Below are 14,309 nucleotides of genomic sequence, written 5' to 3' on the forward strand. Positions count from 1 at the left end.
CTGATGCCAAATCCATTATTTGTTTTCAAATTGTGTTTTAATATTTTTTTTAAATGAATAAACAAGATATGGTTTTTAAAGTAGTCTATACCTTACAGTTTTTTACAATTGCCCACTGACCCTTAAACATACATTCACAGAATTATCCCATCTGTGCTCAAAATAAAACAAACATTCAAATAAAACACAACAAGCATTGGCACCGTAGCCTCAAATTTTTCGAATTGCTAAAAAATTAGTTGATTCTCTGGACTATGATGAAATCATTGAAATTTAAAAATCGCCCCCGTATATATTCATGGTTTAAATTATAGTCACACCGAGGTTTGTTGTAGACTGTGATGTTTTTTCAGGGTTGCCACTCTAACCCAAATGTCAAATTCCCTGAATTTCACTGAATAAAAAAACAATAAATGGCCGTTAAGATTGTAGTCTCAATTGAAATCAGTGGAGGCTTGGACCTGGAAATGAGATTTCTTTGGTATATTACACAATTATATGACCCATAGGTAAATAATTAGACAAGAAATATTTTTATAAAATATTTAATAAGGTAATTTGTAACAAATTGAGCTAGCATAAGAAAAGAGGCATGATACAATAAAGTAGTATAAACCATTTAATGTTATAATGATAAAAATAGACTCAAAGTTAAACACATTTACACAGAAGACATACATTTGGTTTACAATTCAATGGTGGAAAAACTATGAGTGCGCCAATCTGATACTTGGGATCGGTACCGAGCCGACCTGGAGCTTTTTTGCTGGTTCAGGTATCAAAGTAACGGGATCGAACCAAAGCCGTTTAATACTGTGTGTTATCTATGGTTGTTACTGTTAGAAAGGTCAGATTATTATAAAAGCACCATAAACCTTTTTATAAACTACAAAGTAAGCTTATAAAGCTAAGAAGTCTTCCTAATACAATTGATAGCTTTATGTGAAGAACAAATGAAGATATTTAAGTTCATAGAAACTGAATGTTGTGGTGCTCGCTGAGTTAATGTTCTGGAGTAGCAGTGAATTAAACCATTTGAAACACATAACCATGGTCAGAATTATGATTTCTATACAACAAACTACAAAAATACAACATCACTAGAACATTCAAATACACACAAAAGAAAAACAACACCTGCAATACTTCACCCAAAATGGTGTAACTCCATTCAGTCACACAGTAGTTTACCTACCATCATTCCAACATGATGTGGCTCAAGAAAGCTAACCCATTTTTTTAATAAGAATGTCATAATTTCAACTCATTTTTAAACATTTGCTCATTCAGTCTCATTTTGCCAGCACGGGTCACAGATGTTATTTACTTATATGAGGTTAGTTTTGCGATTTCTTTGGGCAAAATAATTTTTTATGTCTTGTTAAGCTACTAGATGAAGTGAAACTCTTTCCACACAGATGGCAATTATTCAGTTTGTCTGCAGTATGAACTTTCTTGTGTCTTTTCAAGTTACATAATTCAGAAAACCTCATCCCGCAATGTGAACACGTGTATGTTTTTTCTCTAGTATGAACTTGCTCGTGTCTTTTCAACTGATGTGGAGTAATGAATCGATTTCCACATTGTGAACACGCGTATGGTTTTTCTCCAGTGTGGGTTTTTTGGTGCGTTTTCAGACCACTAGCCGTCACATAATATTTCCCACACTCAGAGCACACGTGATAGGTTTTCTCATCGCTATGCATTTTCTGATGCATTCTCAAATTTTGATTCAGTGCAAAACTCTTTCCACAAACAGAACACGCGTAAGGCTTTTCACCGCTATGAATTTTTTGGTGTCTGTTTAGTGAAGATGTTGTAATGAATTTTTTCCCACACACATCACAGTTGAAGAAGCGGTCTTCAGAATGAGTCCGCTGGTGAACCTTGAGATTTGCTGAAGTCGTGTAACTCTTTTCACATCGAGTACACGTGTAAGGTCTCTCGCCGGTGTGAGTTCTCAAGTGAATCTTCATGGATGTTTTCTTTATGAAACTTTTTCCACACTGAGGGCAACTGAAAGGTTTTTCACCGGTGTGAATTCTTGTGTGTTCCTTAAGTTCACTTCTATTCGTAAAACTCTTTCCACAATGAAGACATTTATACAGTTTCTCTCCAGTGTGACTTCTCACGTGTGTCCTAAAGGTGTTTGAATGTCTAAAACTCTTTCCACAGTGAGTGCAGGTGAAGGGTTTCTCTCCAGTGTGACTTCTCATATGACTGTCAAGTTCACTTTTACTTCGAAATCTTTTTTCACACTGAGGACATAAGTAGAGTTTCTCTTCAGTGTGTACTTTTGTGTGACTCTTAAGACCGTCTTTCGTTGTAAAACTCTTTCCACAGTGAGTGCAGGTGAAGGGTTTCTCTCCAGTGTGATTTCTCATATGATTGTCAAGTTCACTTCTACTTCTAAATCTCTTTTCACACTGAGTGCACATGAAAGGTTTCTTTCCAGTGTGTACTTTTATATGATTTTTAAGAATGTCTTTTGTTGTAAAACTCTTTTTACAATGAGAGCAGGTGTACGGCTTTTCTCCGGTGTGAATGCGTTCGTGAATTGTAAGGGTCCCTCTTTGTGCAAAACTCTTTCCACACTGCTGACATTCGTACGGCTTCTCTCCAGTGTGAGTTCTTAAATGTGTCTTAATTGTATATGCAGCTGTAAAACTCTTTCCACACTGAGGACAGGTGTAAGGTTTCTTTCCAGTGTGAATCCTCATATGAGCTTTAAGGCTTTCTTTTCGAGTAAAACTCTTTCCACACTCAGGACATATTCTGGTGTTTCCTTCAGTGTGAATCATTGTGTGTGCGTGAAGTTTAGTTTTTTGTTTGAAACACTTTCCACACTGCTGGAACGCGTAAGGTCTCTCTTTATTATTCTTGATCGTGTCATCACTGTGGTGTCCTTTACTTGTTGAACTCTTTCTACGCTGATGGAAAATGACTGAATGTTTGGTTCCTCTTTTCTTCGTTGATGTTTGTCTCTCCTCCACTTCATTCACTTCCTCTTCCATTTCCATCGTTATCTAAAATAAACATTAAATTATCAAAAATGTATTTTAAACCGATTATTTTTTATAAATGTTACCACTCAAAAAATATTTTGGGGAGATGTATTTATGTACGACCAAGAGAAAACTGGTTGTAGTTATAATTTGAGATTTAAAGTAAAAAATGAAAGATAAAATTACATTTGCTAAAGAGTTTAATTTAATTAAAAAAGTTAAAACAGCATATCTGTCTTTGGAATATTGGCGTTTGTTTGTACTTTCTTTGTTATTGTCAATTGTATTCAAACTGTATAGCCTATATAATATTGTAAACCTGTTGTCCTCTTTATTGTTTGTTTGGATGTCTTGTTGTAATATAATTGTTTTTTTTATTAAAACGTATAATTTTTACACAAAAGTGTATAAATTAAACTTTATTTAGCTGAGCTTTTATATTGCTATGTGATGGAGTTATAAACTCATGGGCCAAAGACAAAACCATGCTTCACAAAATAAATAAAAAAAATTTTTGTCCACAATGTATCTAAAGTTAAAAAAATAAGTGTGCTGCAAAGAGATTTAAATTGTAAACAAGTGAAATGTAAATAATAAAGCAGATTAATATAATCTTGTTCTACACGTGTTTGTTTTAAACTAAAGACTGAATAAATTTCCTCTTCTTCTCTATAACAACATTAAATACATTCATGTTTGTCTTGAGCTTTATATCTGATCAGAGCAGACAGTATGCAGTGTTTCAGTCAGGATCACACATACAGTACAGAAATAAAACCATCATGATAATGTTCTCATTTAAAATACACACGCAGGTGCATCAACTGCATTGAAACATTAACACTTGTTTAAAAGATGATAAAGATGTAAAGTATAATTACCAGTGCACGGGTGTGGATTTATTTTTCTGCTCTGCTCACGTTTGTCTCTCTTCTTCTTCTTCTTCTTCTTCTTCTTCTTCTTCTTTAGATTTCATGGTAGGTTGTGAAGCAACTTCATAGCTGCATACTGCCACCTACTGTGATGGAGTGAAATAAAACATGAAAAGCACCTCTGCACCTGTAAATTCATTTAGACATGGAAATGTGAGCAGGAAGTTTTGCAAAGTTTGCAGAGGCCCGGACCATTCTACAGTTGCACATTGTAGAAGAGATGGTGTACGTTTGTTTTGACAATGGACAAAGAAAAGAGAGTGAGAGAGAGTTAAACCATTAGACCTGCATGTGGAGAGGGGATGTGTGGGTGAGAATCAAACCCTCATAAGTGATCTGAAACAACACTACAAGGATGCATACCATACTGCTTCTGATGATACTTGTGGAATATACTCTCAAAATATTCGGAAAATAAAGACTTTTGATGATTTTTCTATACTTCTGTGATTGTAAATGATCAGTTCCACATGAGAGGAATGCTTGACATGGAGCCTATGTTTTGTATCATCAGTGAGATCGCTGAACAAAAGCTGTTGGCTGACATCTTCCTAGACAAAAAAAACACTACCTGAAAACATCATTCTTGTCGGTGTTGAGGGTAGGACCGCAGAGCCGAAAGGTTTGTATGAGGTTAACATGAAATTGTATGGCATCAGCTGTCAAGTTCCAGTTCTCGTTGTTCCAGGACAACATGATTTAATTCTTGGCACCAACTTGATTAAGAGCACAGATGAGTATTGGGACTTCATATCGCAAAGTGCTAGACAGTTATCACTGGACAGTGAACACTTTTTGGATGTGATGTCAAATCTCACACGCTGGCGACATGATGAGATCCCTAGCAAAATCGGAACCATAAAGCTCCAGCATGCCGTCACTCTCGCTGCTAGACTAAAGCATTTAGTGTGAGGAAGACTGCCCAGCAACACTCCATTGTCCCTTGGGAGCACCATTCTCATTGAACCAACAAAAATATACAGATGTGGAAAATGATGAACACATTTTATTATACCAAATACATAGCCTGGTTAGCCAGACCTACATCAAGATGTAAGGTCTGGCAACTCATCACACAGATGGCTCAATCCGAGGGGCACACAATAGGATAGTGCTACGACCAATCAGAGCAACGAAGAAGGTGACGTAGGTAGAGCAACGAAAAAGAATCGATGGGGAAGTGTTTCATGAAAAAGTTTGATGAAGAGATTTCTCTAAGTTACCAAATGTTATAGTAATGGACCTGAATGACTCTTGCGGTTTTTGTGAAAAAAAATTGAGAATTGCGGGTGTGATGGTACATTCTTCAAGCATATTTGAAAAACAGAAGACACTAAGTATTGTCGAAAGACTACTGCATGTCTGAGTGGCGGTAGTTAAAACATCGCCAAAGTCGAACAGGATTTGTAGGTGTTGTCTCAGTGTTTTATCAAGACTTGAACGTGACTTGCCGATGTACTGGTGCCATTGCTTCTGAAGAATCCAGGATTCAAGACTCCCATATACCAACTGGCACTGGCCGCTTCGAATGTCCTCCTGGTCACCTTTGCATAGTTGTTTGGCCTTAAGTCAAAATTCTGTAGCCTCCTTTAACTGGTCTTCCATAAGCGCTATTAATGGTGAAACAACAATCACAAGCCGATTGTGGCTGAGTCCCATGGGTTTCTCCACCAGTGGAGCTAATTGGTATATTAAATTTTTACCATAACCAGTCGGCAAAACTCCAAACACATCTTCCTTGCTTAAAAAGGACTTCAGTAGGGTTCTTTGCTCTTTTCTCAAAGAAAAACATAACTCTCTAAGTCCTCCAGAGTCGTGACCAAAGCCGATTTAAAAGACAGCTGTTCGCCAGCAGCAGCCATTCTTTGTTTTCAAGTGTTTCTATCGTCATTATGTTAAGCCCGCCCCGCATACGATATACACAATGTGATTGGCCTGACACAATTTTTTTGGAGCTCTAAAGTCTATCGAGAGTGCCTAGACTAAACCCTGGCTGCAAATATATTTTGCGGCCGCTAGGGTACGTCTAGATTTCTAGGCCAGTGGTTTTCAAACTGGGGGCCGGGACCCCCAGGGGGGCCTCGAAATGGTGCCAGTTTTATGACATTTTAAGAAATACATTAATTTATCATGAATTCTGTGTAGTTAAACCTAAAAAAATAAGGCTACTAACCAAAAGCACTACTTTTTGGATAATTTAATGTTTTTTTTTTCTATTAAAATGTTGAGTTTTAGAACAGTTTTTTGTCACAAATTTTCTTTGGGGGGCCGTGAAGGAATGCACCATACACAAGGGGGGCCGCACGCTGAAAAAGTTTGAAAACCACTGTTCTAGGCTACCAAATACACAAAATAACGTTGTTTTTAGCAATAAAATAGGTGCACTTTAAATTTACATCTTAGTACATGAACACTACCATTTGACCACAGGCCAGGCCTACCCCTCTGATCCTGCAAGCACCCCAGCTAAAGCCCCTGTCGGATGCTAAGAGGGTCCTTCTGGACAAATGCCTATACTTGATCCTGCAAGCACCCCAGCTAAAGCCCCTGTCGGATGCTAAGAGGGTCCTTCTGGACAAATGCCTATACTTGATGCCAAGGTCAGCCCCTTACATTTAAAAAAAAACAAGCACTCCAATTTGACTGCAGTCCGTAATTTATGAGGCTCTTTTAGGGAGTACTCTGGGTTCAGGCTTATATTCTGAGCTTGGAGCCTTCCCTCCGGAGAGCACGCCAAATATACTTTCATTATATGTAAATGCAAACCCGTATAAATTAAGTTTATTAAACACAGTTTGGAGGGAACTCAAATCCCAAACAATCGGCACAAAGAGGTCTCTATATTTGGCCATCCCTCACCTCTGTTCTGTGACAGTTTTTGCAGCATCCCTCCTCCACCCCATCGCCTCACTCTCTGCTGGTGTACCTATCCCATGTAAAAAAAAAAGGAGGGAGGACTTTGGTTTGGGCTAATATTCCGAACTTGGAGCCCTCCCCTCAAACGGCAAGCCACATGTTAATTACATGTTCATGCAAACTCCTTAATATATTTTTCTCTACAAAAGTGTTTTAAAACATTTCAGCATATACGTACAAATAATAAACATAAGATCATGACATGAAGATTTCAGTGAAGTGACCTAAAACTTTTGAACGGTAGTGCACACGCAGTTTTAACTTTATTTACCAAGCAGAGAAGAAACAAATGCTATTTGAAACAAGACAACATTACAAACAAATATTATTTTACAACTGAGAATCTACATGCACATAAGGTAACACGAGACAGTAGTGTCCTATACCCTTCAAAATCACTGCAACACAGGTGCACATCATCACTCTCCACATCCAGAATGAGCTCTCTCATGTATCTTACATGAACTTACATGAGTGAACCTCTTTCCACAATGTGAACACATTTATGGTTTCTTTTCAGTATGGATCTTTAGGTGTCTATTCAAGGCTCCTGCTGACGCAAAAAAATGTTCACAATCAGAGCACACATGAACTTCCTCATCATTATGTATTCTCTGGTGTATTTTTAAATATTCAATCACAAAAAACTCTTTTCACAAACAGAACACGAGTGAGGCTGTTCATCGGCATGAATTCTTTGGTGACTTTTTAGGAGTGATGCTGAAACAAATTTTTTCCCACACTCATCACAGCTGAATTATTTTTTTCCAGAATGAGTGCGCTGGTGAACTTTGAGAGCTGCTGGCGTTGTAAAACTTTTTCCACACCGAGGACACCTGAAAGATTTCTCTTCCGAATGAACTCTCAAGTGAATTTTCAGGTGCGATCTTCTAAAAAAGCCTTTTCCACACTGAGAACAACTGAAAGGTCTCTCTCCTATGTGAATTGTTTGGTGATTCTTAAACTCTTCTTTCTCTGTAAAACCCTTTCCACATTGAGTGCAGGTGAAAGGTTTCACTCCTGTATGAATCCTAAAATGAGAAATGAGTTGTGATTTACGTTTAAAACCTTTCCCACACTGATCGCAGCTGAATGATCCTTCTTCAGAATGAGATTGCTGGTGAATTTTAAGAGCAGATGATCTTATAAAACTCTTTCCACACTGAGTGCAGGTGTAAGGTTTTTCTCCAGTGTGAATCCTTGTGTGACTTTTAAGAATGTATTTTCTTGTAAAACTCTTTCCACACTGAGCACATTTGTGCGGCTTCTCTCCAGTGTGATTTTTTACATGAAATTTTAGGTTTCTTTTTTCTATAAAACTCTTTCCACAGTGCTTGCAGATGTAAGGTCTCTCTTCAGTGTGAATCTTTGCATGAGTTAAAAAGCTTTTTTTCTGTGTAAAACTCTTTCCGCATTGAGCGCATTTGTAAGGCCTCTCTCCAGTGTGAGTCCTTAAGTGTGACTTCAAGACATTTGAATGTGTGAAACTCTTTCCACAATGAGTGCAGGTGTAAGGTTTTTCTCCAGTGTGGATCCTTGTGTGACGTTTAAGAGTCTCTTTATTTGCCAAACTCTTTCCACACACAGTACACTTGCAGGGCTTCATTCCAGTGTGGGTTTTTAGATCTACTGTAAGGCTCTGAGTGCATTTGTACGGCTCCTCTCCAGTGTGAGTTTTCAAATGTTTCTTTAAAACATCTGTACGTGAAAAACTCTTTTCACACTGAGTGCATTTGTATGGCTTCTCTCCAGTGTGGGTTATCAAATGTTTCTTTAAAACATCTGTACGTGAAAAACTCTTTCCACACTGAGTACATTTACACGGCTTCTCTCCAGTGTGGGTTTTTAGATGTACTGTAAGGCTTCCCTTCTCTGTAAAACTCTTTTCACAATGAGTGCAGTTGTACGGTCTCACTCCAGTGTGAGTCCTCAAGTGTGCCTTCAAATGTTCTGTACGTGTAAAACTCTTTCCACACTGAGAGCAGGTGTGAGGTCTCTCTACAGTGTGAGTTGATGCATGAGACGTAAGGCATGCTTTTAGTGTAAAACTCTTGCCACATTCAGCGCATTTGTAAGGTCTCTCTCCAGTGTGAGATGTCAAGTGTAACTTAAAGGTATTTAAATGTGTAAAACTGTTTCCACACTGAGTGCAGGTGTAAGGTTTCTCTCCAGTGTGAATCCTTGTGTGACGTGTAAGACTCTCTTTTCTTATGAAACTCATTCCACACTCAGAACATGTGTGCGACTTCTCTCCAGTGTGAATTTTTTGATGTGCTGTAAGGCTTCCATTCTCTGTAAAACACTTCCCACACTGAGTGCATTTGTAAGGTTTCTCTCCAGTGTGAATTCTTATGTGACATGTAAGATTTGCTTTTAGTGTAAAACTCTTTCCACAGTGCTGGCAAATGTGAGGTCTCTTCTTATCAATATGGTGTCTTTTTGTTGTTGAAGTCTTTTTTGCAGATTTTTTGGCTCCTCTTATCTTGGATGATGTTTGTAAGCGATTAGAAGATTCGTCTTCAGTGATGACATCATGAGGCTCCTGCTGTCTCTCCTCCACTTTATTTATTTCTTCATAAGTGTTCTCCTTTACTTCCATTGTATCTAAATAGAATACAAAACTATTTAAAAACAAATTCATTAATAAAACATTTATTAAGTAAGGGATATTGTATATGCAGCAGGTTTTTGCAGAAATAACAGAGTGATCAGGACCTGTCGTGAAGTGGAGGGTCTTGTATCAAACTGAAATTGTTTTTCGCGATAACAACCTGCAATCCGGCTAGACAAAAAGCACTAGCCCACCAATGCGTTTCCACAACGCGTTTTCATTTAGAACACGTGAACCAGCTGAAACGGACAAGGAGATCAGTTGCAACACGCATTTGGAAAAGCGAGGTGCTAGAGAGCACTATTCGTTTGAATGCAAATAACAATTTCACCACTTGATGGTAGAAAATTCTACTTCCTGTCCATTTAAACTATTAACAAACACAAATAGCAGAAAGGCATTTTCTGTGTTTGCCACTACCCGAAGGCTGATTCCAAATGATCAGTTCTCATGCTGCTAGATCTATCCATTGCTTTTGACACTGTGAATTATCAGATCTTTCTGTACACCTTGTCATCACTGGGCATCACAGAAACCACACTTTGCTGGTTAGAATCCTATCTCTTTCAGGGTTGCCGTGAAAGGGGAGGTATCCAAAGCACATCAACTGTTCACAGTTATTCTCAATGTACACTACATCACTGGGACCCATCATGGAGGCACGTGGTTTCTCCTAGCATTGCTATGCTGATCAAACACAGCTTTTTCTTTCATCCAGTTGATCCCACAGTAGCTGCACAAATCTGAATCTCAACATGAATGAAGGGACATCACCTGCAGCCAACCTGGCAAACACAGAGCTTCTTGTCTTCCCTGCAAATCCAACTGTACAGCACAATATCACCATCCAGCTAGGTACATCAAGATACCCCATCAAGGTCAGACAGAAATCTCCAGTAATCTTTGATGACCCACTGAACTTTAAACAACACATCTCAAAGTTAGCTTGGTCATTGAGATTTGCACTACACAACAAAGGCATGAAAACGGGTCGGGGTGAAAAAGGTGAGAAGGGTGCTCGGCGGGCGACGTGGCCTCAGATGGGGCCGTGATGTGGGGGGACTCCCCCAGAATAAATATTATGGCCTCATTACGGAACATGATTTAACTCATCAGCTTGTTAGGGAGACATGTTTATAATTTTTGAAGTAGGCTGATAAGCTGAATCAGGTGTTTTTAATAAGGAGACAACTAAAACTTTCTGTCAGGGGGGCCTCGAGGACCTAGCCTGGCTCTGCCCTACTACGTGCTTCCGCTTCATTTTCATTTAGCTTCAGTACAACGTCTGGGACTGCAGAGTTTCGTTTTCTCCGGCAAAAATCTGCAGGTCCAATAAGCGAACAGAGGGGGGTTGCTAAGAACGATGACGCTGAGGTCGTGCGTCAGTTTGAGTTGTAGTTCAGTAATGGCAGTGGAGAAAGACGTGAGATAAGCTATTCCGTCCGTTGTTGCAAAACTGCTGAATATACAGAAGTTAAAGCCGGAGCAAGAACCAGGTTTGCTAACTTTTCTTGGTCTGATAATTCGTACATGTTTCCGGACGGTTTCGGCGCATGATATATGTCACGACCACACGTTAGTGATTGGCTATGGCAGATCCTGAGTGACTCTGGGCAGATCCAATAGTTTTAAGCTTCAACAGAGGACCCTCCTTAACGGAAGTAACACTTTGCAATGGAGCGTGGCCAGACTCTCTGTACAAATGAAATGAATGTACGAGAGACTGGTTTGACCAGGCTATCGAGGACCAGGATTGGGAAGCATTGCTGTAAAGTAAATAAACAATGGCCCCTGTCTTTAACTCTCACAATGAGCTCATCATACTCATTTGTTACATTAGTAGCGTCCGATGAATTCTGTGAATTAGAAAACACGGACAGAATCACGTAATCTATTAAATGGAATTTGACATATTTTTTGATAAATAAAATATAGGTCAGTACACTTAAATTACATCACTATAAACTAGAGTATGTGAATATTAAACTGCAAAGACTGCAAAAATAATTTATGTTCTGCATGTTCGAAAATACTCAACACAAAAATCATATTTTTAAAATAATATACACAAAGCATATTGGCCAATATATTGGAATCAGGTTTTTTTAAAATCCCTATTGTCGGTATCGGCATTGCCCCACCAAAAAAAAGAACATATCGGTCTGGCTCTAAACTTTTGTAATTTGAACTAAAACCTAGCAATAGTTAACATGTATAGGGCCCTATGATTTCCGCGATGTGAAAAACGTGGATGGAATTACAAAATCCAAGTATAAAAATGGAATTTGGAAAATGGAACACTGCAAAATGGAGCAGACAAAATACTTTTTCCTGCACAGCTTTAGTGACAAGTAAAATACATGCAAGTTGTTAAATTGTATTTGTTTAATGTTTTCTATTGATAAGATATGCTTTATGATTACAGAAATTTAATTTAACAATTAAAATCAGAATCCATAAACATGGCCCAATGATTTGAAGTATAAACGAGTGAAATGTAAATGATAACAGATGATGAAGATAATAATCTGCTGTGGTGTTTTTTGTACACTACACATCCTCAATTTAAACTGAATTAATTTCCTCTTTTTTCTCTCTATAAGATCAACATTAAATACATGCATGTTTGTCTTGAGCTTTATATCTGATTTGATCACAGTATGCAGTGTTTCAGTCAGGATCACACATACAGTACAGAAATTTAACATCACGAATTATATTCTCATTTAAATGACTCCTCGTGTGATAGTGTACTGAAACATTGATACTTGTTTAAGAAAAGATAAAGAGAGAACGTATAGTTACCAGTGCACATGTGTGGATTTATTTTCCTCCTGTTTGCTGCTCTGTGTCCAAGCTGCTGTTTCAGTTTTTTTCTTCTGGTGTTTAATGTCGGTTTGGCAAACCAACGTGAATGTGCAATACCGCCGCCTACTGATCCGGAGTGTGAACAGATTTGGAAGAAATACAAAAAAGCTATTCTATATATTGTTTCTGTGTTTTCATGTATTTAAATATTTCATGTCGGCTACTCTTGCAAGAATATGCAGCACGGTTTCTAATTCTTCACATTTGTCACAACCTCACAATTCATTCTTACCTATTTTAAATAGACTATAATTTAATGCTGTATGTCCAGTTCTTAGTTTTGAAATAATGACATTCTGTTTTCTATTTCCATATCTTTTTCTTTCATTTCCAAAATACTCCTGAATCTGAAAGATACGTCTTCCTTTAGACCCACTATTGCATAATGTTTGCCATTTCTTTAAATGATATCAGTCTCTTGAATTTAGTTTTACTTAAAGCTAACTTAATTTCTATTTGTGGATGATTTAATGCTTTCTTTGCTAGCACGTCCACACAAAATGTGAGGGGTGTACTCATTTTGTGAGATATTGTATATAGTTTAAAGGGGACATTCCAGAAGACGTTTTTAAGATATTAAATAAATCTTTGATGTCCCCAGAGTACATATGTGAAGTTTTAGCTCAAAATACCATATAGGTAATTTATTGTGGCATGTTAAAATAGGCAATTTATGGGGCTGAGCAAAAATGCACCGTTTTTGTGTGTATCCCTTTAAATCCTAACGAGCTGCTCAGGTGGGCGGAGTCTCAAGCGCTCCCGCTGTAGAGCATCGAGGCGAGGGAGATTCTCTCACGAAAGAAGTTAGTGAGCGATGTTAAGCATTATAAATATGAACAAGTTTAAAAAGTCAATTATCTGTTTTATGCATACTAAATACATGTTTATCAGTAGATGGGGAACATTGTGGAATAAAAATAAAGACTTAAGGTCTCATGTTGCCCTTGTTTTAAACAGGCATAATGAGTTTCAGCATGTTACAATAAAATACACGTCCACAAACACTCAGAAGTTTGCTTTTTGACCAAACCACACGAGCACATTTAAATGATCTGTAATAAAACAACACGTTTAATGCTTAAACTTTAGAGAAACAGATCAAATGACATGTTTAAGTTTATTGTGCACACATATTGAACACATTCGCGTTTCTGTCAGTCTCTCATCTATTTTGTAACTCCTCATTCATTTGAAACTTCAGAGAAACATTAAACAACATATTTACTTATTGTGTATGATAGTGAATACGCGTTGTTCACTCACTCTGTCTCGTGCAGTGCATTAATCCTCGTGTTCATTTATATAAACTTCAGAGAAACATATTAAACAACATAACTTACTTGAAAGCGAACCGTCGCGTTGCTCTCTCTCTCTCTCTCGTTCGTTCGCTCACTCGCTCTCTCTCTCTTGCACTAAGGTAACGTTAATCCTTTAGAACATTAATTCAATCTTTAGAAAGATTATTAAAACTACAAGTTATAAGATTGTAGGCTCCTGTTTGTGTTTGATGGAATACACACGCGTCGTGCTGTCAGTCATTCTTTCTCTCTGTCTATCGCACTCGTGAGGCCGTTCATGGTTGGATAGCGCAGTTGAAGGGGCGGTATCATTATAATTGGAGCCCTTACCTACGTCATGGGGGGAGCGAAATCCGCATGACCTATTTATTCACATGCTTGCAGAGAGAGCCTTACCAAAACAAAGTTACAGGGTTGCTATTTTTCATGTTTTCTGGGTTGGTAGAAGCACTGGGGACCCGATTATAGCACTTAAACATGGAAAAAGTCTGATTTTCATGGAATGTCCCCTTTAATAATAGGGTCAATGTAAACCTTACAAAAATTTACCCTGCTATTACTGCAAATAAAACCAAAAAGATGTTGTGTAATGAAACATGGTAACCACAAAACAATCCTGATTGTGTTATAAAAAACATGTGTAACAATAGTCTGTATTGAATAACTGTGGTTATACAAA

At 37.9% G+C, this 14,309-nt stretch overlaps 2 protein-coding genes across 3 annotated transcripts; both read right to left on the bottom strand.

Annotated features, from left to right (window-relative positions):
• Positions 1-568: 568 nt before the first annotated feature.
• On the bottom strand, positions 569-12,384 carry LOC129453944 (uncharacterized). Of its 2 annotated transcripts, XM_055218354.2 has the most exons (3): positions 12,270-12,360; positions 3,887-4,023; positions 569-3,026 (listed from the first exon to the last, which is right to left on the bottom strand). In XM_055218354.2, exon 3 carries the CDS (start codon positions 3,018-3,020, stop codon positions 1,338-1,340), a length of 1,683 nt encoding a protein of 560 aa, XP_055074329.2. In that variant the 5' UTR covers positions 3,021-3,026; positions 3,887-4,023; positions 12,270-12,360; the 3' UTR covers positions 569-1,337. The 2 variants fall into 2 exon arrangements, with proteins under 2 accessions (XP_055074329.2, XP_055074331.2); XM_055218356.2 differs by lacking the exon at positions 3,887-4,023 and having other exon boundaries at positions 12,270-12,384.
• On the bottom strand, positions 7,085-12,413 carry LOC141363109 (uncharacterized). The gene is made up of 2 exons (XM_073865650.1): positions 12,270-12,413; positions 7,085-9,457 (listed from the first exon to the last, which is right to left on the bottom strand). The coding sequence occupies exons 1-2, from the start codon at positions 12,277-12,279 to the stop codon at positions 7,611-7,613; spliced, it is 1,857 nt and encodes a 618-aa protein (XP_073721751.1). The 5' UTR covers positions 12,280-12,413; the 3' UTR covers positions 7,085-7,610.
• Between the last annotated feature and the right edge of the window lie 1,896 nt (positions 12,414-14,309).

The sequence above is a fragment of the Misgurnus anguillicaudatus genome, unplaced genomic scaffold (genome assembly GCF_027580225.2).
Source record: "Misgurnus anguillicaudatus unplaced genomic scaffold, ASM2758022v2 HiC_scaffold_32, whole genome shotgun sequence".
NCBI classification, from domain to species: domain Eukaryota; kingdom Metazoa; phylum Chordata; class Actinopteri; order Cypriniformes; family Cobitidae; genus Misgurnus; species Misgurnus anguillicaudatus.